At 35.1% G+C, this 25,177-nt stretch overlaps 1 protein-coding gene across 6 annotated transcripts in view; it reads left to right on the forward strand.

Moving 5' to 3' along the window:
- Nucleotides 1–25,177, forward strand: part of LOC125059562 (zwei Ig domain protein zig-8-like) — a 159,462-nt gene that overhangs the window by 128,498 nt on the left and 5,787 nt on the right. For 4 of the 6 annotated variants that reach the window (XM_047664037.1, XM_047664038.1, XM_047664039.1 and 1 more), the window contains exons 4-5: nucleotides 16,497–16,707; nucleotides 18,093–18,131. In XM_047664037.1, the coding sequence (XP_047519993.1) occupies nucleotides 16,497–16,707; nucleotides 18,093–18,131 (250 nt within the window). The remainder of the gene's footprint in view (nucleotides 1–16,496; nucleotides 16,708–18,092; nucleotides 18,132–25,177) is intronic. The other 2 variants (XM_047664041.1, XM_047664042.1) reach the window with 1 other exon arrangement.

Below are 25,177 nucleotides of genomic sequence, written 5' to 3' on the forward strand. Positions count from 1 at the left end.
AGTAGCAAGTAGCGTGTAGTTACGAGTCCGAAGAAGGCGCCTCGTGCGAAAATTTCTGCGAGTTTCCAAAGCAATAATTTGGGTGCGACTTGCGAGTTTCAAAGAGTTGCTCAGCTTCGGAAATTGCAATTTGTATTGCCTTATAAATTAGCTTCCGAACGCCGCCCGCCCAGATCGATACGGTTTATGCTTAATTTTTAAACCGGAAAACCTATTGGGAACGGAATCACATTCAAATGTTTTTCGAAGCAGAAATTCCTAAAAAAATTTTTGCGCCAAATTATTTATGTCAAAGTAAAATATTCAGGACGATGTTTTTTTGATCGGTTTTCAATATGGTTATTTTATTTGGTTTTATAATTGGGGTTAGTTTCTATTAGTTATCATGTTCAAGTTTTAAGAATAACAATTCATGTTAAATTACTTACACTTGACGCACACTTTCGACTGAAAATTCTAAACTATTTGTGGTTGACTTTAAACAAACGACTACAAAACTTAGATTAAGCCTTTTAAATCTTTCGTAAGCTGGTATGAGGTGGGAGAGGAGGCTACGCTTAATTAAAACTGCCCAAAGAGCCACATGTGCACTGCGGGCAGACACAAAACCGACAGATTTCACATAGTCTTTACACCGGGTTCCTCTTGACGTTTTTAAATTTGTCTGCGAACGTGTAAATGAAATTATAATTATGTAATTAGTATCGATTTGCTCCAAATATTTTAAAAAAATCTTACATGATAACTACTACTACTATTAATTTTCCTTTTTTTATTAAAAGAGTAAATATATAAACTGGCAGCACTTCACAGACGTTATACATACCAATCGACATATATTGTTACGCTTTGCAGTAGAACTGTGATAATTTTACATTACGTACATGTTATTTTATATTATCTTTTATCATCATAACTGAGTATAGATATTCACCACTATTGACTAATATGGAAGTACATAATGGGTTAACAGTCGGACAATAAACGTCACAGGCGACTGGACAGTAATCACAAATACTAATTAATTTGAGAGCGCTAATCAGCAACTGGTTCTATTTGTCGGATGCGCGAGGGTTAATCACACACTAATTGTGGTCTAAGAGGGATAGAGGATAATACAAAACACACTGATTATTACCTTTCTCATAAGCTGAACATCAACAAAAGTCTGTAAGGCATTAATATTCAGTAGCTATCAGCTTACGGTTATTTATTCAGAAACAATATTATTTGCGCGCCTGACCTATAGCTGCTGACAATATAATGGATGTCTTAGAGTACCGAGTACAGAGTAGTAGAGTCTAAACTATAGAATAAGCTTAAATTTAATGAGTTACGTAACATCTATTCTCTGATACATTTCATGAATAAATTTAATTATAATTCGATAAGATATATCTCGATTCTGTATAAACAACAATTCTGTATTAACAATAGATAAAGATTAAATATAAACTGACAAGTAAATTTATAATGTGTACGAAAAATTCCGAATTCAATATACATTGCTTATTTAAACAGTGGAAAAAGATAACGTGAAGCAGAGAGTGCTCAATGGACACGAATTACTAGCTAAGGGTTGAGGTGCGCTGCGACTGCGCGAGGCGACAATCAATAAGAAGCTAGAATGTGAGCCGGTGTGCACCTTGTAACCTATATCAGGTCTGAGGGACCTAGCGCCAGCCGGCAACCACCACGTGTCAAACGATTCTCTGCCCCGCTATTTTCCTTTGACGAGTCCAGTTCTATTTGCGGTTCCCGTGCATCTTGATGATAGTATCTACATCTTTCCAAGAATTTATAGTGTAGATATTATCTTAGATTTATTCACAATCAAATCTAATAAAGGAATATTTAAAGTTTAGCATCAATAATGTTGCGGTGATTAAAATGGATCAAACCACACTGTGGTTAATGTTTTAAGAGCAATTTCGTTGTTATGTCGCTTATTTACTGAATACCTTTTATGTAATATATACTGCTGAGAACAGTGACCTCGCCTTCAACGAAAGACATATCAGTGATGAGAAGGCCCATTTAACCCGCACGTGCTGTAAAAATAAGTTCCCTTTTCCATGTGTCACGCCGGATCCTATAGACCGTATCATTAATAACAGGCATATGAACACTTGCGCCGGCGAGCTGAGTGCGCGCTCGTGTTAACCCTCTCACGTACCTACGAGATGTTTTTGTCCCGACGCTCAATTTGGGTGGAGGCCAATGCACATTCGGCTTTTTATCTAACTAGTGAATAAGCACGGATTCCCCTGCGTTGACCCATATCGATTCTTAATCATAATAAATAAGTTCACATAGTCCTTAAATCTAAACTTTTGTTTACACGAGCATTAAGTAAAAGTTAACGTTAGATTCGGACTCAGATTCTCGTGATCGTTAGAGCTGTGTCCAAATAAACATTAGTGTAACTTCCCCACAGAGTCGCAAACTGACGGCTCAGGGGAAATTACGACACGAGATAAACTGTTGACTTCATCATTAAGACAATATTATGTTATAACTTCAATAATCAATACAAACCTTATGAAATATTTAAAATCGTAACCTATTGAATTTAATTTCCCTTTCCTGACGTAGCATTTTGTGTTTAAGATGTCGGTGTTGCTTTTCCTTTTTAAAATAAAGTATTTCAATGTATTTTCTGTGCAAAGTGTCGTTCGTGTGATTACGTCGAACGATATTAAGTGCACCGAGAGCTTCCTTTAAAATACAAAGTCATTGGTGCTTCATCGTATCTTAAAGCCCACACAGTTAGGGCGACATTTTCTTATTGCAATCTATATAAGACGAGGCTTTTTAAACTTAGGTTAGAATTGATACAATACTATGTATTTATAGTCCCCTATTTACGAGATACTGCCAGCAGACATTAGTTCCGGTGACCAATTTCACTTAGTGACATCTGCCTCAGATCGTCATAATCCGCGACACAAGTCAGGCTCGAAGCGGATCTTGACGCCCGGTGACAAATGGTTTCCTAATCCTTTGCTATCACATACATGCGCACATAGCAAGGCAAGTGGCCCATTATATGCAATATCGGATCGATCATGATGATAGAAGTCTACATACATGAGCTTCCATGCCCCAAAATAATGTAATATGTAATTCCAATACATTAATTACAATCAATCACATTTTAAATCCATTCAATGTAAGCAAACGAGCAGAACGTTTAATTATAGAAAACGTAAAGCCATCTCGGCTTTACGTGCATTGCAATAGTTCCCGATAGGTTTCTGCTATCTGACCCAAACATATCTCACCACTAGAACCTATCGAGAAATGTATACGAGACAAATTAAACGGTTGAGCGCCAAGAGCACTTATTGACCCTCGAATATTTCCGCATCGCATCGAGTCACTTATGCAAATACTTAAGATATTTGAGATACGTTTTCTGATTTAACTTGTCAGGCTCAGCTACACTATGTAAATATGTGCTATATTAGCAATTGCCAAGTGCGATACCAACTTATGTATAATAACTATAAAAAAGTGAGAACGAGTTATTGTTATTCTGTTATAACGACTTTCGTACACACACCGGTGGTATAGTACACAGAGAGGCCCATTGTTAGTAAGTTGTTGAACGCAGGCGACCCCACGGGACGTGTATGTAAAGTTGGCGATCTCTCTCTCGGACGATTGCCTTCGCATTCACCTAACTTAACAATTTTATCGTCCTCTTGACAATATGTAAGCACGATTTTTTCTCAAAGTTTTCCAATTAAAATGTTTTATGAAGTTTAATAAATAGCTCTCGTAAAGTCCGTTCATAGTGATTGTTATTATTTAAACTAAATCATTTTATTTATAAAACAGTTATAGATAATTTCAATTTAGTAATGGAAGTTAGATCAATCAATTATGTTAAGGTATATTGTATACAGGTAAGGCATACAAATATATTTACGTAAAGTTAAGAAATATCTATTGATTCAAATATTATAAAAGATGAAAAATCAGCAAAACCAATAGAATCGGAGGCAGGTCACGGCCTATATACAAACTGGTTCGATTTCCAACTTTAACCGAACCTCTACAGTTGTAGGTCAAGCGCAGTTATTCTTATTTTCTTAATAATATTGACTTTTAGATGAAACTAATTTTCATCAATGAGAGTTAAATATTTTATTGCTGCTTTTGTTTTTGACTATTTGACTATTTTTTCTTTATCACTTTAGATCTTTCTCTACGAACAAACTAAAAGCAACATAGGCTTGAATGTGACCACTGAAAGGTCAGGAACAGTACACGAGTATTCAATTCTAATTCGCATTCGTAATGAACAATCATTCTTATTGAATGGTGCATAACCATATTTATGTAACCATAGTCTAGGGGGGCTATATGATCATAGCTTGTTTTATAAACAGACTATACTTAACATATATATTATTATAAAGATGTGTCAAGTCTAGTCTGAGATGATTATTATGATGATGATTTGAACACACCCGAATTTGAATTCTGTAGAATTGAGTTGACCTCAGACATAAGTAAGCCGAGTCAAAGTTTGAAGGAATCTTGATTAATTTAAATGAAAAGTAAAACAATATTCCTCATTTATAGATATTTAAAAAAATGTATAATAATATAAAATATTTTAGCTACTTATTATTCTAATAGTTCGCAGAGAGCTGAAGTAAGGCCTCTGAAACTAGAGAACCCCACCTTCACCGATCACACGCTACCCCTTGCTAATCGGCCAAGTAGAGCTCGCGTAGGTCATCGGTATCTAGTTTTATAGATTTTAGAAGTTTATATAGATTGGGGTAGAATTATTGCAAAGTTGTCGGTTTCAATGAGAATTAGTAACTCGTAAAACAGAGTAAGTGCCACGTCATCTTTCGGCTCATAACGCGTTAGTTCTGCCTATTTCTCGTCGAGTCATCAATCACCCAGCTGTGCTCACGAATAAAACTGAAAGCCTTACATAACGTAGATAGAATATTTGATTCCTTAGTGGATACTGAAAAAAATCTAGACTAATTTCATCTCGCAGATTGAAGGCCGTGAGTTGATCCTTTATGAAATTGCGGAATTAGATTAGTTGAAGGAAATTAGTTCGAAGTGACAAACGGCTGTCAGTTATGAGTGGAATCATTGCCGCCTTATCTTTTGCCTTAATAATAATTTGCTCTTTCAGCTCTGTGTAAATTTGTTTTAAATTCATAGTTCATTAAATACGCTAAACAGTTCCATATGACGGTAATTCGGCTTAATGCTCCTACAAATATATTATTATGTAAACAGGAGGCGTGGCGCTCATTAGTTTCGCTGTATTATTGTGTTCCGTGTCGGCTTCGGCTTTAAATAAGAGGCAAGTTTATAAAGTGCAATTATGTTGTTGAGTCGTATTAACACGACGCTGAAGCGATATAAACAGTAAACATTCTCTTTAGTGAAAAGGTGTACAGTCAAACTACTATTAGCAAATACTTAAGAAGCGTTTTAAAGTTTCCTTTGAAATCATAAAGTAGGTACAAAGCAAAGCGAAAATTAAAAAGTGCAATCATAGCGGAGGCGTTGATAAATTTCTCTCGAGACAAAAGGACTCGGCACAATAGTTTCAATTGCCGCTGATTTTCGGGACCAACTTGCCACACTTACCGTTTTCCACTAATTTTGGACGAGATTTTATGTATAAAAGACAACTAACCTACTTGTCATGAACAAAGTTTTTATTATTGAAGTGAAACTTCTTTATCGGGGTTGGAAAAAAATTTAGTGTAACATTTTTTCGTTACGCGTCACATTTTTCCGTTACGCGCCATCTTTTGAAGTCAAACTTCTTTATCGGCGTTGGAAAAAAATTTACACACATTTGTCACATTTTTCGGTTACGCGCCATCTTTTTCTTGTCCCTGCCACTGTTGATCCTAAGAGATTCGAAGACATTAGTAACAAAAATATATAATAACGATAACAATGATAGTAATACTAATAATTATATTACAATTAATGAAATTCTGTAATAATCTTAGTACTACATAGTAGTATAGTAATAAGTTAAAATGAAATAATTGTATTTGTATTCATGTCTATGATAATAAAAGCCTTTTGTTAAACTTTATCTAATTTAACTTTATTTAACCAATTTCTGTAAAGTTGCATATAGTAGATCATTTTTCGAAAAATAAGGTCATGAAGAAGTTTCAATTCTTACGTGTGTACACCTAGTACACGCACACATTTTTATTATTATTTTAAATTTATTCCTTACTCCAAGCTTCGCGGAACTTTTCGGAATATAAACGCCTTAATATAACTGATTGTAATTTAACTGTCATAAATCAAACAAACTTGTGAGATACAAGTGCGTGAGTGTTACGCGTAGCATAAATAAATACGTGTATCAGGTGCGCGTGTGTCCGCTCGGAATGAGTAGTCTCGTCCCGACCGTCTGGGAGGTCCCGGGCGGACAATTCACCTACATTTTTAATGTAGCGACCCTTGGATTTAGGGACTAGATGCTTTCGGGATAATGCGGCGCCCAGCGTGAGCGGCCTCCTAATATATCACGAGGACTTTAATGCCGCTACGCTATCCAACAGATATTCGACTATTATCAATTGTATTGTTTGGAAAATTCTTTTTAATTTCCAAACGACAAAGATCAATATTTATTATTATATTTATTTTGTTTATGCTCTCAAACATCACACATGTTAAAGCGAGGACAATCAATGACATGTAAAATATGTAAAAAATAATGTACATGTTTGAAAATAAGAAGAGAACCTTAGAAATCAGGCGCAGCGCTAACCAGATCCATGCAACTTCCTCGCTATTAAAGGAGACATAACCAATCCTGAGGGGACTTTTTGTTTACAATAATCCGCATGGGTCCGCCAAGAGTCCGCGAATATCCAAAAAACAATGTTAATTCATAAATAGCAATTAGGTAGGAATATAAAATTTTAGACACAGGGGAAAACATACGATTCAAATTTATTCATTTATTTATTTATTACAGAAATACATACATTATCCTTACAGACTATGCCAATACGATAATGTCGAGAAACATTTAATAAAATATAATACATATTAAATATATATACACATAATATACACAATATTGCTACTGTGAATTCACTCTGCGAACATATAAATATGTCGATAGTGTCGGAGACAGCATTCAGTAGGCGCAACGTCTTTGATAACAGGGATCTGTGCAACAGACTGGTTCCAGTCCTTGGTATCGCAAATAATCTAGGCTTTCGGCGTCGCACATATCCCATAGGTACAAAATTCTTGGAGTACACTTGAGTTGCACACTACACCCCTTCACCCCCTTCACCCCACTCAAGACTTTCAGTACTTAGTAGGCCAACTATAAGTCCCGTCTGGTTTCCAATTTATTGTACCCCATCATCCCTAAGATAAATAATGTTGGGTACATTAAAGGATAGTACCATCAAAATATAGTAATTAATATAATGAAATAGCAACAAATAATGCTTTAAGTGTAAGTTAATAATAAGAATAATAATAATAATATAATTGGACAATTGACCTAGTCCCATGCTAAGCTGGTGAAGCTTGTGTTATGGGTACTAGGCAACGGATATACATACATATTATAGATAGATAGACATATAAATACATATTTGAACACCCAAGACCTAAGCACAACACCAAATGCTCATCACATCGAGGTTTGTCTCAGCCGGGGATCGAACCCGGGACCTATGGATTCGCAGTCAGGGGTACTTACCACTAGACCAATGAGCTGTCAAGTTGGTTTTTATTTTGTTTGTGTTAGCATCGCGAAGTAGTGACAAAAAAGTAAATATACTAGGGGTGTTCAGTAAAAAATTATGAGTATGACAATTAGTCGACTTAGTTCTAGCGATTCCGTGAATATTGAGGATGTTCCATCAATTCGAGGCCAGTTTCTTGAATGGTAGCGTTATTTTAGTGAAACTAAACAACATTAGCGAGTTTTCTTCACCGTTTCTTTCGTATTTCCTCACACAACTTTGTTTGCTCTATGACAAATATATTCGATTATTACCACCCCTTCGTTGTCCCAGAAAAAACAACTCATGATGTTACCGACGGTTGGAATTGCCTTAAATTTCTTCGGAATTGTAGATGAGGATGTCTTCCAAGTCATGGTCGTTCCAGGTCACAATGGTGAAGCCATGTTTCGTCCATAGCTATGAATCGAGCTAAAAATCCGCCAAGACAATGTTTTAGCTTTTGAATTCATTTTTCAGTCACTACGTGTCCCTTGTGGAGGTCCGCGTTGATGGAAGTTAGTTAGCTTCTCCGCTTAAACTCAGCACACCAACGCGCAACCTAGAATATGGAGGAGCATGAACCCCAGATGTTGCACTCAAGACTTGATTTACCAGCTTCTTGGTAAATCTTTTCCAACAGTTATTTTGTTAGCGATGCAACTTAATTTTTATCCATTTTTAAAAAACCTGATACGAAGCAAACAAACGACTTCTATTTAAAAAAAAAACAAAAGAGAATTGATTATTATTTTTATTTTCAAGGAGAATGTGTCGCATTATCACTATTTATTGAACTCTCCTCGTATATATGGATCTTAAAACCCATAATGTACTGTAACTGTTACTGTTATACATCGACTTATATAACTACTCAAACTTGATACAACGTTTATCGTCAGTAGTAATTTCACGGGCCGCTTGCGCTGGCCCTCTACTTGTCGGATAATTTCGTAGACTGATCGCGACATAAGGACGCAGTTATTACGCGCCCTTCCTCTGAGAGAGGCCTAAGCTGAAAACATCATACATTGTATTTTATTTGCTTGTAAGCCGACGTACGACTAGTTATGACGAACTATAATTATAGATAAAATACACAAATGTAGCATTTGTGCCAGATGATCATGTCAACTATTGTCATGCAAACATAGCACCGTGCATATCTGCCTATTACGTAAGTGGTCTTTAAGCGTACCGGAATAATCCCGCTTCCCTAATGACAGAGGGGTCTTTGTGTTGCGCCCGTACCTGTTGTTCACAACACAATTAACCATTAAAAGTCTGTATAAACCAAACAACAGAAATTCTGACATAAACCACAAACACACTAAATATAAAATGCCCTCGGAAGATGGTAAATACGTATGACGTCAGCTCCATTACAGCCTAATATTTAAATTGCATAATTATTTCGACACCCCATTACTACCAACGTACGGAGTCATCACAACAACAATATATGTATAACTCTTGTAATACAGAATATAAATATTTAAATGCTACAACCATTACACGACTCTATCTAGAACTCGTATAATATGTGTAACGACACTAGATTCCGTAGCAGTCGTAGCACACGTAGCGGACGTAGCGGACGTAGTTGTTACGATTCCAATTACATGCAAGAGAGATTTCAATTCTTGAAAAAGCGTATGGAATTTAAATACTACTTATTTAAAGAACAATAATATGAGTTTGGAAATGGTACAAATAGTGAAATTTATATTATACTAGCTGCCCCCGTGAACTTCATTTCTCCTTAACGTGATTTTACTTAGCCTACCTCTTTAGTACATAGCAACATGGAACATTTTGCTATGCTACCCCAGAGACTGTTTGGTTTTCTGGAATGACAACTTTTTAGGTTTTTCTGCGAATTTTTCTCTATATAAACCTCAGAGTTCAAGTCATAAGATTTTAATTAACAAATAAAAATTAGAGGTTGATCGTAGAGGGGTGAAAATTAGGACTTGTGTGAATTTTTGTATGTTGTATCATATAAAAAAACATTATCATTTAGGGGTTTGAAATATAGATAGTCAGACTTACTGAATATGCATAAAAATGTCATAAGAATCGGTCGAGCCGTTTCGGAGGAGTATGGACACGAACATTGAGACACGAGAATTTTGTATATATGGAGACTAGAAAGTATCCTATCTTTCAAAAAGAGTTGCGAGAGATATGGAAAATCATCAATATATATTGAAATACTTTGGCACGGGTTCCCACGATGGGGTTTTGTGATATGTCAGCCTTTCGTATGTTGTGATTTGTCATACATTTGCCATACGAGCCTTCAGATATAATTCCCAAAAGGTCGCTCTGGGACACTGCGGGAGCACGCAAAGTGCCTTCCCGACCTCTAGATATTTGTACGATTTGACACAGTTTGGTTTACTCATGAAATTCTTCGAAACAGCATATGGTTTGATGTTTATTTACGTGGTTATTTCTACAAGGCGACTAATATTACTCACGTGGTATGCGGTGGTGTATCAAAAGTAAACCGTATTCATATTTATCATATACATTTCATTCCCCACTGTGACTTAAGTAAACTATGGCAGTAGAAAGGGCTAGAACAGGTCCAAAGCCTGGCAGTGTTGCATCGATTTCAAACGTGATTCACTTACCACAAACGGAATTTTAATTATTTTATACACATTTTTTTGTATTAGTTGAAAATAGAGTATCCTCTGTCGATTGAGATAATTAGTTAGTTTCAGTTCGTTTAATAAAATAACGATTTTACAATTTTGTATCAACTAAAGCCACAATTATTCATTAAACTAAACAACTAACTTATTTTATTGCTAATATTAAGTTACATTTAACAAACCCACCATTCTACTTTTTTTTCATAATAAATAGGAAAATATGCGACGCTTATGACAATACAATATAGTTAGGCTCGTGTCTCTAATTAAACAAAGTCTACCAATTATATTCCATCATTATATGATGATCGCAAATATCAATATCAATTTCAAAACAAATACATCTAATCGCTCAGAGATCTCCAGGCATCCTAGTGAATTTGTAAAGGCTATATTTTGTCAAGATTATATTTTTTATGTTACGGTTACTTAAATTGTTAACGTAGTTTTTAGATCACAAGTTATCACATTGCTATAATTCAATATTCACGTTTAGTAAAACTGAATGAAATAAGAGAGGAAATAAATAAAGTTTCCGGTTAATTAGCCGAGAACACTCGAAGACGAAGCAAAAATATCAAGTATCCGACCTTTGCCCCTCTCGACATTTAATATTTCCTCGAGTACATTCGCCTCTTTATTTTAAAATAAAGTTATCTCTTTTCTATCACATTTGTATTGACATAGGCAACTCTTGATTGAGTTCAGAATACCGTCTCCTATCCATCTTTAACTTATCTAATAATCGGTATTTACCTGCAAACAACTTTTTCACATAAAACCATTGTTGTCGTACGTCGATTTTTTTATGAATGATGCAAGCAGCTACGCTCAGTCAGTGTAACGTCTAATTAATTCGCTCGGTGACGTCAACACTATCTATCAATTACGTCACTTCCGACGAGAACGCGCACTGAGAGCCAGCTCTGATTGTGTCACTTTTAATTACTGTTTTTTCTTGCAGGAAAATTTCATTAAAATATTAATCGAGGTAAAAATTATTTAGAAGGCAATATTTCACCCTGAATGATTATTTATTAACAACCATAAATTACGACAAATTAAATAACAGAACAATTAAACTTTAAAAAAAATTATTTATTATCCCGATACAATGCCAAAAACAGTCACCGTCCAAGCGTCTTATTAATGATACTTGCCTAAGTAGATGTTATACAAATCAGAGAATCTTACCAGTTTTATCTGAATATAAATGTTATGATCCGTCCGCAGATGAACGTGCCCAGACCGCGATTCGAACTCGCGATATCTCCCGCGGCAATCCTTGACACGCCTCTCGGCGCATATCTGACCTCGTTACTCGGATACGCGCGTATCTCACACATATAATGCGGATATTAGCGTTTAGATACGGCTGAATGTCACGTAAAATATTTTTTTTACTTTACTTACATTTACACGTATTATATACTTAGAACTTATGGAATCACAAGTTTATATGTATGGGCATACATTTCAACCGGAAAATGACCGATTCATTAATTAAAACTACCTTCCCAACTGCATCCAGATGAGACGCTTCCAGAATAGACCTAAAGGCTGTTTTGGTGTGACTATACATACGTGTTAATTTTATTAAATTATTAATCATTGTTTTATGTTGAGTTAAATTTTAACAATACAATCAAAATGGAAACTTAACAATAACATTAGATGTTCAAAATATTTATTACAATATAAGAATTTGCATATTGCGTTTACAAGATAAAATTATTTAATATTGCACACTAGCACAAAACAGAATGTTCGTAAGTACATATTTTTATATAGGATTTAATACCCTATTTAGTATAGTGGAGGTAGCGGTTAATTAGTCTATTTTGTGCAAAAATGTTATGCCTCTCCAATTCGATAGTTATATTTAATTAACTGTTCTTAAGATGCAAAACCTATATGATTTTATGTTAGAGTAAAGCGTGATATCGATTCTGATGAATTTATAAAATAATGCAATATTCGCGATAAGGCTTTACTGCGTCGTCCGCTCGTAAACTCCACTGACTAAATTGGTGAATTTATTGCCTTCGAGTAGCTACAGGCGCGGAGAGAGCAAGGGGGAGCACACACTCGCGCAATTTACGACAATGCCACAAATTCAATGAAACTCATTAAATACTCATGTCTGTACGTGACCTTATGGACCACAGCACGGCTCAGTCTCGGCACGATCTCTTCCCGCATTGCTATAATAAAACGTTGGACGAAATGTTGGACATTCTTATATATATATTTTTTTTTGTGTGAATAATACTTTAAATAGTGAACAATTATTCTAATTTAATTTTTAATATAATTAAAAAAACTACTTTAAACTTTACCAATGTAAAGTTAATACACTAAATTAATAAACATCAAGCAGTTGCATAAATATACACAATGTGCATTTTAAGTTTAATTTTTTTTTTAATAACTTAACACACACAAGCATTAAATTTAACTTCAATCCCATACGTAGCCGGCATAACTCTAATCACATAAATTTACCTAAAATCATAAACGTTTTCAAAAATATAACTTATTTCGGAGCGATTCTTTACAACAGCTTGCCTCCTGAGATTCGGGAAATAGTAGCGGTGGACCCGTTTCAAATACGCCTTTAAAATTTTTTGGTAGCCGGACTTTAATGCAGCGTACGATGGTGGCGTGTTTGATAAAAAAATCTCATGTATTGACATACATATATGTTTTTTTATGAGAATAATCTGCTTTAAACCTAAATTCAATCCCAGTTACTGAATAAAAAATTTAAATAATCTGCGGCCGAACTGCGAATAGAGCAAGCGTTGTGTCTGTTCGCCGCCGTACCCTTGTCACAACGTAAGCTGCTTTAGCGACAACAGCTGTTGCATACACGCATCATGAACCAATATCGCACTTAGGAATTGCTGACATAAATTTCAAAAGAAAATGTTTGAAATCTTATTGACACCCATTATTATTAAATTAGAATACATGACCCAAGAGAGCCTTTTCATACTTTTTAATTTAGTAAATGAAAAATACACATATATACAGTGAATGAAAAATATCGTGAGCAAGTCGATGTGGCCCAAATCGACGCCGCGTGTGATTCAAGGCTGTATATTACATGTTTTTGGACTGTGCCTCATTTGTGTTACGATACTTTTCCTAATATTTATCCAGCTGTCCATAAATAGTGCATGTAACTATAATCAATCGCTAATATAAGACGGGTGAGAGTGAAGTAGTTGTGGTGGAGCGGTGGCGGTACAAATGGGGACGTAATTAACGATATTAATTTGCTCGAAACCACATCCGCAGCTGGCAGTAGCTGGCGTGAGTACGCGAGTCCTATTTATGTAGCATTTGTTTAATTAACCAACACAGATATTTAAACGCACGAAAGGGTATATTTGTTTTGTGTGTTTTTATGTGTTTAATGTTTTATTTTATGTCAGCCACCATTAATGTCTGTGATCTATGAATTGTCTAAATATAAATAATAAAGAATCTTTGTATACTAAAGAAAAGTATTTCAGTAAATACATGTTCACTTCGAAAGTTTCAGATTACAGGAACTTTAAGGAGAAAGTTTATCGTAATAACATTTAATCAATAACAACTAAAGTATAAGCTTAGCTAATACGAAGTTAATTTCAGAGGAAACTGAATAAGCCACAGGAGAAAGTTTGTCTTAGTCTAAGCAGCCTGCTAAGGCTACGAAAACTAAAGTGTTATGAGAAGTAACTAATTGCCAATTTGTATAAAACATTCAATAGTATACTGACTCTCTTTATCTGAATTATCCAATCAAGTTTGTTAGTTTTTCCATCATTCATAGTTAACTGCAAGTCTCATACCAAACTTGAAAAGCAAACTTAATTTGATTTAAAAGTTGTTATATCCAACATACAGTAGATTCCGCACCTACCCTAACTACTATTTTATCCCGTGAATTCCCTTTAACTGAAGCTCCTCGTGTAAATAAGTGCAAATACGGCATGAAGCGAGCATAAAGCAGGTGCTCGGCGAGGTTTATTGGCCGTGTGAAAAATTTAATGTTGAACAATACGAAAAGTGTGAAAAGTGCAGTTGACAGGCTCAAGTCGCGTGCCGATTGTTACACGCGCCATGGCTTACATAACAATTGTATTTATCGTAAATTACTTTTTTCAATTATTTAAAGTCTTCAAGTGTGTTTAATATTGCCAGGACTACCAAAGTTAGCTAGTATTCTGCTATTCGCAAAGCGTAGTTTTTGGCTTGACTTGTACACACGTATAATTTAATATTAAAAAAAAGGGCGTGAAGCGTTCTGTCCAGTTAATCAGCATTTAGTGAACCTGTGGTATTGTTGACCTCTTGATTAAAACCTTCGTATTCCTATTTTATATTGTATGGTGACCTTAAAAGCTCTAAATATTTAGCATTATATTTCCAACAATATATCGAACCTTAATTGTAAATTGGCAAATATAATTCACGGGCTTAGTGCAGCCTTCATATAATAATATGACTTGATAATCGGTGGTGCTCCAGTGTTTTTTATCACAAAAAAGATGTTCCTTGATTCTCGAAGCAAAAACAACCAGTAAGATCGATACCGCAATAACTCATTTATATCATCCAATAAAGCAGTAATATCGAGAATGTGAAGTAAATAGGTTAAGTTACGACAGGTATGGGAGGCTCGTTCCAACGCCGCCTTAATGAAAATTTGCCTTAAATAGCAGAGCGGATAGTTTCATGTATTGCCATGTCGTACAATAGGAATAGTTCGCAACAATATCACTCGATTGTGTATCGGTTGTGGCGCAGCCTGTTATGTCTTGTTTGTTTCCAACTTATGCCAAGACTTGCATGTTTTGGATTGTAGCAACATTCCAGATATTTCGATGCATTTATATTTCTAAATAGATAATAAAACAATAAACTAAAAATATCTATGAACTATGTTTCGAATAAAAAAAAAGCGGGTGATTTGTGGAAGCTTATTGTCATGTGAAGTTTACTTTAAATATTGAAATTTACAAGTTATTGCCTGAGATTTATGTAAGCCATGTAACATGACTATGAGGATTCCGAAGATATATGTATGTACACTCGTATATATATATGTCAATAAGTTTACATGTAGTTAATAATAGATTGTAAAATGTACCGTATTTTTTCTTTGTTGACTTCCATGTTTACACCCCAGCAATAGAACAGAATCAGAACCGAATGGATCAAACAAAAGATAGCAAAAGATTTCTTTTTGTGTCGAAATATGTCACCTTAACCAGAAGCATAAATCTGTTATGGCTTGATCTATAATTTACGAGATATCAATCCCTACTGCCATCTACCGAAAAAATAATATATTTCTTCTCTCCCAACCTATTATTATCAACACATAAACAGGCCATGTCATAAATAAACAAAAATAAGTTATTTACCTGAATATGCCTAATTGTTTACATTTTATATTCATTCTAAACTAAAAAATTTAAGCTAAGGGATTCCATAGCGTTTATCTTTAATTACTTTATTTATTTGTCATCGATTGAGGAGCGGCCCATGGATTATGTGGCAAATTAAATAATTCAATATATAAAATAATGAAGAATAAAAATGGAGCAACCATCTAATTTTTGCCTTGAAGAATTTATTATTACTTTGTTTTTAAACCTGTTTTGGTAATCGGATTTGTAAATTACAAGCCGTATAATTGATGGACCCGATACATGGGGAATGCACATAATGCATCCCTCTCGATCATAAATCACACGTAATGAATGAGAAACACTCTAGATTCACAGTAGTTTAAATTTAATAATACGAATTAATCATATGTTACCCTTTTTAGAATGTCGTGTAACCGAAATGATTTTACCATCACCTTCAACTCAAAAAAGTTTTTTTTTAATGTGTCAGACCAGTGTTAACACCATTAATAAAAACACTACTTATATCATTTTCAAAAGTCTTTAGTCTTTTTACTAAATCTGAAAGCGGTCGCAGGAACTAGTTAAAGAACTTGAAATAATGCAACTCCATTTAGAGTTATGCAGATAAAAAGCATGCGGGTCGTGCATTCCAGGTGTCATGGATCCGGCACCGCGATCTACACATCTTGACGGTGGGCGGTTATACGTACACATCCGACCAGCGATTCCAAGCGTCGCACTCGCCGCACACCGACGACTGGACGCTGCAGATCAAGTGGGCCCAGCAACGCGATGCCGGCGTCTACGAGTGCCAGGTCTCCACGCAGCCCGTACGCTCATTCTTCGTCACATTACATGTCGTTGGTAAGTTTTCTTTTTTTTTAATTTTAAACCCTCAATAAACCCTAAATATTTACAAAGCTTGTAGTCATCAAACTTTTTAAGCACAATAACTTATTTAACATATACTATACTTGTTTTTTTTAAATACGTATTTTATACTTAATTTAGTTTAGTAGTTTAGTTCCTGCATCTTCTGTTTAGATTTTACTACCTCTGTACTCCCAAAACAGGTAAATTGCATCGTACTATATTTAACTTCACGATTTACTTATATTTACTTGACTAGACTAAAAACAACAATTTATATTTTGTATGATTTCTCTTCTCAATCAAATGATTCTATATCAGAGCTAGTTTGACAGTATGAAGTTCATTTTATATACCTATGTTCAATAATATAATAGACGCAAGTATCTTATATGCCGTATTATTCTATCATAATATTTTCCAGCAATATGAACAACAAAGGAATGCCTAGGATAACTTAAAATATGTGAGCATTGAGCTGAGGGGTTAGGTTGGAGATATAGGCACGTAAACTATTGGGATATCGTGAGGAAATGAATGTGCGGCGCGCGTGCCTCGTCTTCCCTTTCTCCTTCCTTGCGCTCCTGACCCACTACCATTACGCTGTAATTATTATAAGAGTTATACTTACGAGGATCCAATATCCAAAAACATAAAAACTACCAATTGAAAATAAAAACTTCCTGTAAATGACATTTGCGATATAAAACTACATGGATTCGGAGGTGTCATGCGAAGGATCACTGCGATAAATCATGTCAGTCTATCAGCTTAAATGAAATATATGTTGTGATGAAAGCCGTCTCAAGCAGGATTGGTTATTGCTTATGGGTTAGGGTGTGGAGGTTAAACAGGGTGGAGGGGTGGAGGGGTAAAGTAGCCATTGTCACAGAACGGTTTAACATATTTATTGGGGAGCAGCGTGATCGGAATTAATCGGCCGGATCGCGTCTAAAACACCTATTTGTTGTAAATCCGATAAAGGCCTCTAATAATGCCTATTGTTGTCTCTCTTTTTGTCGGGTGGAGTGACAGAATTCATTACATAGTACAATCTTTAATTCACCTCACCTAAGTCTCATTCTGATCATTTATTTACATTAAGTATTACTTGTTATGTTAGTAAATGGCGTTAATCGGTATAGTCGTAGGCTCGCACCCCTTCACGCGACACGTATCATGTTAGAATGTGTAGCTAAATGAAATTCCGATACGTCACACGATAGGGAATCCTGCAACGAATTACCGAACTATTTATGTTTCATTATCGATTACCGAAAGATCGTCAATCCTTTTAGATTATGAAGGGCTAAATAATTTTATTGATGACATATAACTGACGTCAAAATGGTAAATTTCATACAAAATGCTTTTCACAGATTGTGACGAGATCTACCAACGGATGTTCTCAGACGCAGGTGTGTGTGTTTGTGTGTTATTGTGCTACTACCGTGTGCGCAATCAGTTACTAACAAATTTGAGATACGTTTCAACTACTTACAGTAGATGTAAGCTAAAAAGGCATGGTGTTTATAAATAATTTAAATGACTTTATGGGAAAATTTCACACTAGTTTTTAAATTAGCTCATGTACAAGGAGTTTCGGCGGTGTTCAGGCTTTCACATACAAGTTTATGCTGAAGGTTGCTGCGAGCTGAACCAACTTTAGACTTTTATGATTTATTATTAGGGAAAGCCGATAATATTATATTACGTCTTGTCACTATTAAGTTGCAAAAACAAACATCATATTTATATTAATTGGCGGAGCTGGTCTACCTGGAAATATATAACATATACACAACATTGATACTTTATTAGATAGTTTTCTTGTACGAGTAGCACGGAAATCCCTGGTCTTGGCCACAGACACCGGAATCCTTTTTTTTTAATCCATATTCATAGACAAGTATATTAAATTACAGTCGGAGTTTAAAGTTATATGCGGGACCTCAGAGTTGCCGCTTATGTCAGTGAGACACTGTCCTTAATGACTTATTAAACGTCAAATCAATAATTAACTAGCAAATATACGAACATTAAAGACAAGTTGTAACAGATAACCTAACTCATAAAATACTTACTTTGCTGTTGGTATGAAACGAGATATTTAACATTTTCCATTATATTTCTGAGACATATTTACATAACATTATTGGTCACAGAGGCTTTATGCCTCCTCATTCCCGTGCCTCGTTGTCTTTGCCTGTCTTTATCTACGTCAAATCTTTGCCGTTTCTACGTTATATATGTATGTATTTGAAAAAAAATCGATCAAGAATCGATGTCATGAAAAAAATTTAATATATTAATTACAATGTGCCTGATAAGATTGCATAGCAAATGTCACCAATATAGTTATAGTCCAAAAAAATTCACTGAATGTAGGGGTCTAAATTCTTACACCCCACTGTGCTGATAATATACTGTATTAGCCCCAATAGAAAACCTTTTAATTTCATGCACTAGGTAAATAAGTTCTAACTGAATAAGAGTGTACATTCGCGCAATCCCCGCACTCGAAATCGCGGGCACTTGCTAGTGTAAGTAATATATTAATAACAATAATTATATTAATATAAACCCTCTTTTATACGAGCTCATGGAACATCCGTCAAACTTAAATTAAATCATGTTGGAATTATCTCGTATTAACGTTAATTAGCGTAATATTTTAATTATCTTCTGTGTTATTTTGTTAGCTGCTTAGGGATTACGTGCATGAAATTCCACACTTACGCAGAAATTTAAATAGGATTGGGTATCTTCAATGGTAGTATAATAGAGCAAAACAAAGTGTCAGACAATCAGACATACATATTTCAGTCTCTTCTATCGTATGTACTTTTAGTTTATCTATTCTTTTATCGCATTTTGAAATCATTCAATCACAAATTTTATGTGTTACAATTCATTTAATTACGTGTCAATTAACACGATCCCAGTTAAATTTTTTATATGTGATACCGGACAATATTATAATATGCTCGTTGTCGGCTAATTGAGTGACGGGCTAATCGCACTGCCATGTTACATTTCCGCCGCACCGCACATTATATTACATTTCTAATGACTTTGATGATTACACGAAACCCAGAAGTACAACGGTCTTCGATCATGAGAGGCGAGTTCTAGACACTATTGTTGAATCTTCAGAGCGTCTGTCATGTATCTTTCAGATTTCCGTCGAAGCGCGAAGAGTCCGTCACTCGCTTAGCTGCCGCACTGACATGAGCCGTTACCGGTTTCCATCTAGAGAAACTAACGAGACGCTCAGAAGTTGAATTATTCATAGGAGTCTGCAGCTCACTCAAACTTTTTATATGCTTCAATTCTAAATAAGACTTCACTCGCTACTCTGGGCGGAAGTAGGATCACTTGCTTTGACTGTAAAACAATATCGCATTAAGAAGGCAGAAGTAGTGGACACTTCATCAAAGCAAAAATAAGAAACACAGGCTATTCACATGTTCTAGAAATTCATGAACACTACAATAATAATACGGTAATTGGTCTGATTATAATTAATATTTGTTTCACCTACCCAACTAAAATCTCTGTGTGAGCGTTGAACTAATAATATTATTATGAAGGCAGGATAAACATAAAGTCAGCTTTTGTGCGAAAAATATCTTGTGGGGTGAGTGAGGAAGAAGTAACGAAGTTTTACTTATTCTCTTCAGTTTTCAGCTCAGTGGCCTGAATGAGCATTGTCTCGCAGGCGAGTCGAGTGGCCCTCACTCCGCTAAAACTGCTGCTTCTACGACGCTAAGTACATCTAAAAATAAAATACTTTATATTAAGGTGTAATTAGTGTTGTAATTAGCATTTCAAATAAAATAGTTGTCTATAAAATATAACTTATTTCGTCTGCAAAGCGGCTGAGGTGTATTTACAAATGATAATCCAGATATGAAAAGAAAGCACGGTGAGGTAGTGTAAGTGGTGAGTGGCGTTGATCGCTCTCGTATTAACCGAATGAAACACAAGCGGTAAAGCTAGTGGTGCGTTTATGCAGCTTTTCCATTTCACTCATTGAGTGCTACAATAGCGCTCGGCGCCGCACTCGCTCGCCGTTATTTTTGATCGCTTCAGCGGACGAGTGCTCGACAAACAAGCGAATGAGATTTAGCCAGCTTCAACAATCATAAGCCGTATTTTAACTCGACTCTCATTGTGTCGAGAAACATCGTTTAAGCGAAATTTAAAATAACGTGGTGATTGCATCGCGAAACCGCTATTTTTCGCTTGAATTACATTTGCGAAAGTTTTTAAACGCTAAAAGCCCTGACGGGAACAATGCAGAGCGGACTCGTGTTTAATGTGCTCACAACACAACGACCTCGTCCTCGAGCACGTTTTACAACCAACTCTCCTGTTCCGTGTGAACTTGTTATCTAAGCCTTCTTAAACTCATATTAATGACATACTATTAATGGCGTACTTTAGACTTATTTTTAAAAACACTTCAATCGCTTGATACAGTTCTGCTGAGTAGTAAGAATTAGACATTTGTCGTTAACAGATGATTACATTGATATATCAAAGCGTGAGGAATAGTTAAATTAATTAAATTGGTTGTAAAGTAATTCCGTCGTCTTTAAATGGAATGTACACTGAATAAATACTTGTTCGATTTCAATCTCTCTCCGGCTTGGGCAGAACGGGGAAGGGAGGCGTCGGAACAATTGTCGTAGAACTTCATGCAGCGCTTACGTTTTAATTTAGAGTTTCCTTTTACGGCAGTTAGCCTGAAACGTGATTTACATAGAGATTATTGTTTTCTGATTCTCAAAATGTGTATTTTTCTTAAAGATATTAATATAAGGGCAAAATCATTCCCTTAACGTTCTTATGTCTTAATACATCTTTCGTTATAACCATCATCGCCTAAATTCTTCGTCATCTGACCACTCACATATTGTTAATAATATTCTGGGGTCTATCGATTTGTTTAACTCCTGTTTTTGTTTCGTGGTCGACACTACTCAACTTTTGACACAATTTTTGATTTCGCTTTTAGGGATATGTCCACAACTTAATGCTTAGTTTCTCTACACGCTGTAGTGTCAGACAAACGTCGAAAGACGACGAAAGTTATCGACATTCTTGCCGTACTCCTCACCTAGTTACCCACATTTGGCAAAGCTCTAAGCCTGCTCCCAACTTGTTAAGTAGCTCGCCTTAGAGATTCCCACCTTCTAGTTTACATACAAACTTAGCATCTCAGAGTAGGATCTGAATGAGCGCCACCGATGTTAGTTTACCGAATAATACATTTAAATGACAACTATGGATTTACCGAATATTCAAACTCTCGTGTTAAAACAGTATTTTCGTACTTTTTGATTTGATGTGCTAAGCATCCCATTATTGCTACGAAGCGGGCCATAAGGTTGTAGAAGTCCATATATCACAAAGAACTGAGACCATAATTCCCCATCCAGGTCCCTAGGTAATTTTATATACATCATTACTGTCTTAGGGAAGTTCGAATATCTCATTACTGTCCATTGGGAACGGCAAATGGCTGAATTGCGAAGTTGAAGTTAAGCCTTACGCCGTATTTCCTTTGTTTGAAATTTTGTGAAATACACATTCTTATTAAGTTTTCGTCATATGTGTATTGAAAATACTCAACAAAAACAGTTGTATTAAATGCATAATTTAGCAGATACTTATTTAATTGATAAATAATGCACAAGGTGGCTTCACGCACGGAGGGACTTCAAAAAATGTTGTACCTACAGATATTCAAACGCTTTATCTGCAAGCAACAAACAGTGTCATCTCGTACCGATAGATAATAAATATGTACAAAGAGGTCCGGGCGCGGTAGATGTCAGTTAGTATAATGCGATGGCAGCGTGTCGCTCGAGTAAATCTTGCGCGAACGTTAACGTCGGCCGCACCACACCCCTCTACCCTGATTCTCAACCTGGAACCAAATTATAACACTGTCAACGTAGTAAAGTGTCATTTTCTTCTTTTACTCGAGTAAACATGGATTATAGGCCGGATTCAAGGCCTTTTATAATAAACTTTTAGATTCTAAGTAAATAACGAAGTTTTTATCTATCATAAAATAGTTATAAAACACAAATGAAGTTTGAGATATGATATATTTGAAGTTTACATACAGCATACATAGTTTTAATAATAGTGTAGAAAAATTTATTGACAATTTTTCCGCGTTTAAATAATTCTTATGTAAATAGAGGCGAGTGCGCAAAATGACTGGGGAAGAAATTATGGTAATGTAATCCTTTAAGAGGTTCACCCTTCGCTTTCTTAGTACACTTAACTACCATTGTATATTAAACCTTTGCATTAATATATAGTGAAGGTTACTTAAGATAAATATTAAGTAGACGCATAAAATGCGTCTTGTCTGACACAATTGTGAAACAAAGTGAATCAGTCGAAGTTCCACGGAAATTGCATCCATTTTGATTTCGTTGTGCTTTTGCACTTGGAAAATGTGTAAAAGGAAAAATCGTGGCTTTATATTTCATTGAATCCTTTAGCTTCCGTCTGTCTTACAAAGCTAGAGTTGTCATGGGATTGGCGGCAAAATCATCAACAAAAAGAAGTCTTATTTAAACAATAGAAAAGTTGTTTTTAAAGATTGCTAATATAATATAATAATTCAGCCTATTTTAAGTCTCATCTTAAACCACACTTAGTTGTGCAGTTTATATAATATGATTAGCGACTTACTTTAAGCATCTAATAAATAAAAAACTTACCTTTCTTACACCTCTCTAACAAAAAAGACCCATTTATTTTTATTTAACTCGCATTATCCTATAAACTAATAAATTCCACCTAAAAACAGAGCCTAAATTAAAATTGAATAAAAGTCCGCAAACTTTAATTAAGAATTCGATAACAAACGAGTGAACCAATTTTCTCCTGACAGCGGACAATTTTTAGTTTCTTTGGTTTATGCCGAAACAATGTTGCAAACTTTTTGTAATGTTTTTCGCTTCACTCGCTCATCGCGTCGTATCTATATCGATCTAGGCTCATCTCAATATATTTAGAGAAATAGAAAAATGTCACGTATTGTTATATTTCATCAATAAACTGCATCGTGAGGAAGATAAAATGTAGCAGCGTATTGGCAAAGAGGTGATGAACCCCATGCAACGAATTTAACGCGAAGCTCACTCGGTCACCGCTTGGTCAAAAACCTCGTCTACTCGGCCCATGAGTTACGTTACCTGCAGTTATAGAACTCTAATCATAATTTCATTGGCATAATATATGTTAGATCTTTGGTTTTTTATCACGTAAATGTCATGAAAAGAGAAATTTTTTAGATATATCTTAACGTGTGCAGTTTAGATAGCATTTACTATCTACGAGGCACGCACCTGTTCTCGCAAAACGAAACAGAACTAGAACAACTACATCCAAAATTACTTCAAAAACACTTCACACTTCAATCACACTATGTGTGTGCTAGTCTCAAGCGGTTACACGAGATACGCAATTCAAGTATGTAAGTCGAACGAAGTTGTGAAATTCTTTAATTTAAATGAGAAATCTCACGTTTCTCATATTATAACATACGCTTGTCGTTTGGTCCCAAATTCAATTTAAATTGTATAAGCCTACCTCTTGAAACAAATACGTAAATTCTTTTCATTAAATTAACAAAACGACTTCCAGTTATAATTATCACATATTTATACTATGTATAATGTATATCTTTGGAACAAAAAAGTGTGTTTATGTTTGTAATATTTTTTTTCTGTATTCTTTGGGGAGATTTCCTATTGAACAATAAAGAAAGTTATGATTGGTAAATGAGAAGATATTCATCATAATTACTAAGTTGTCAGTGAGTTGCCGCAAAAATAATTATTTGTATATAATAACAGCACGAAATATTTTGCAACATTTCTTACTTCTTCTTTTCTTACGAATTCACTTGACAATGACTATAAATGCGATGATTTGCCTAGTGTTAGGTTTACGTTTAACCAGTAATTTTTATTTAATCTGATAAATACATGATTGATTTGTTTTTGATCTACCGCATGTCTTTTCTACGTCCGTAGTATTAGCATCAGCAATTTAAAAAAATACAAAATTAAATGACGACTTCAGTAAAGCCTAACCTGTATATTTAGGTGTTATAAACCTAAGAAGCAGTTTTAGTACGGAAGAGATCGTCGTAGAAAACAATTGAAAGTTGCAGGTTTTTGTCGGGCTTTGTCGACGCAGGTTAGTAAAAAATGAAAGGATAAACTTTGGGTGTAATTGAAAACGAACGAAATTGTGGGTCTCGGCCGCGGCTCAAACTTAAGTATTCCATTTCGCCTGATGGAATTTTATGTTAGGCGAAGCGCCACTGTTCTGTGATTTTTTGCGATAACACGCTCCAACGAACTGATACAAAATACAAACTACTGGGATTAAGCACATATCCATCTAGTGTTAAAGTATTCATTTA

Source organism: Pieris napi, chromosome 20 (genome assembly GCF_905475465.1).
Source record: "Pieris napi chromosome 20, ilPieNapi1.2, whole genome shotgun sequence".
In the NCBI taxonomy this organism is placed as follows: domain Eukaryota; kingdom Metazoa; phylum Arthropoda; class Insecta; order Lepidoptera; family Pieridae; genus Pieris; species Pieris napi.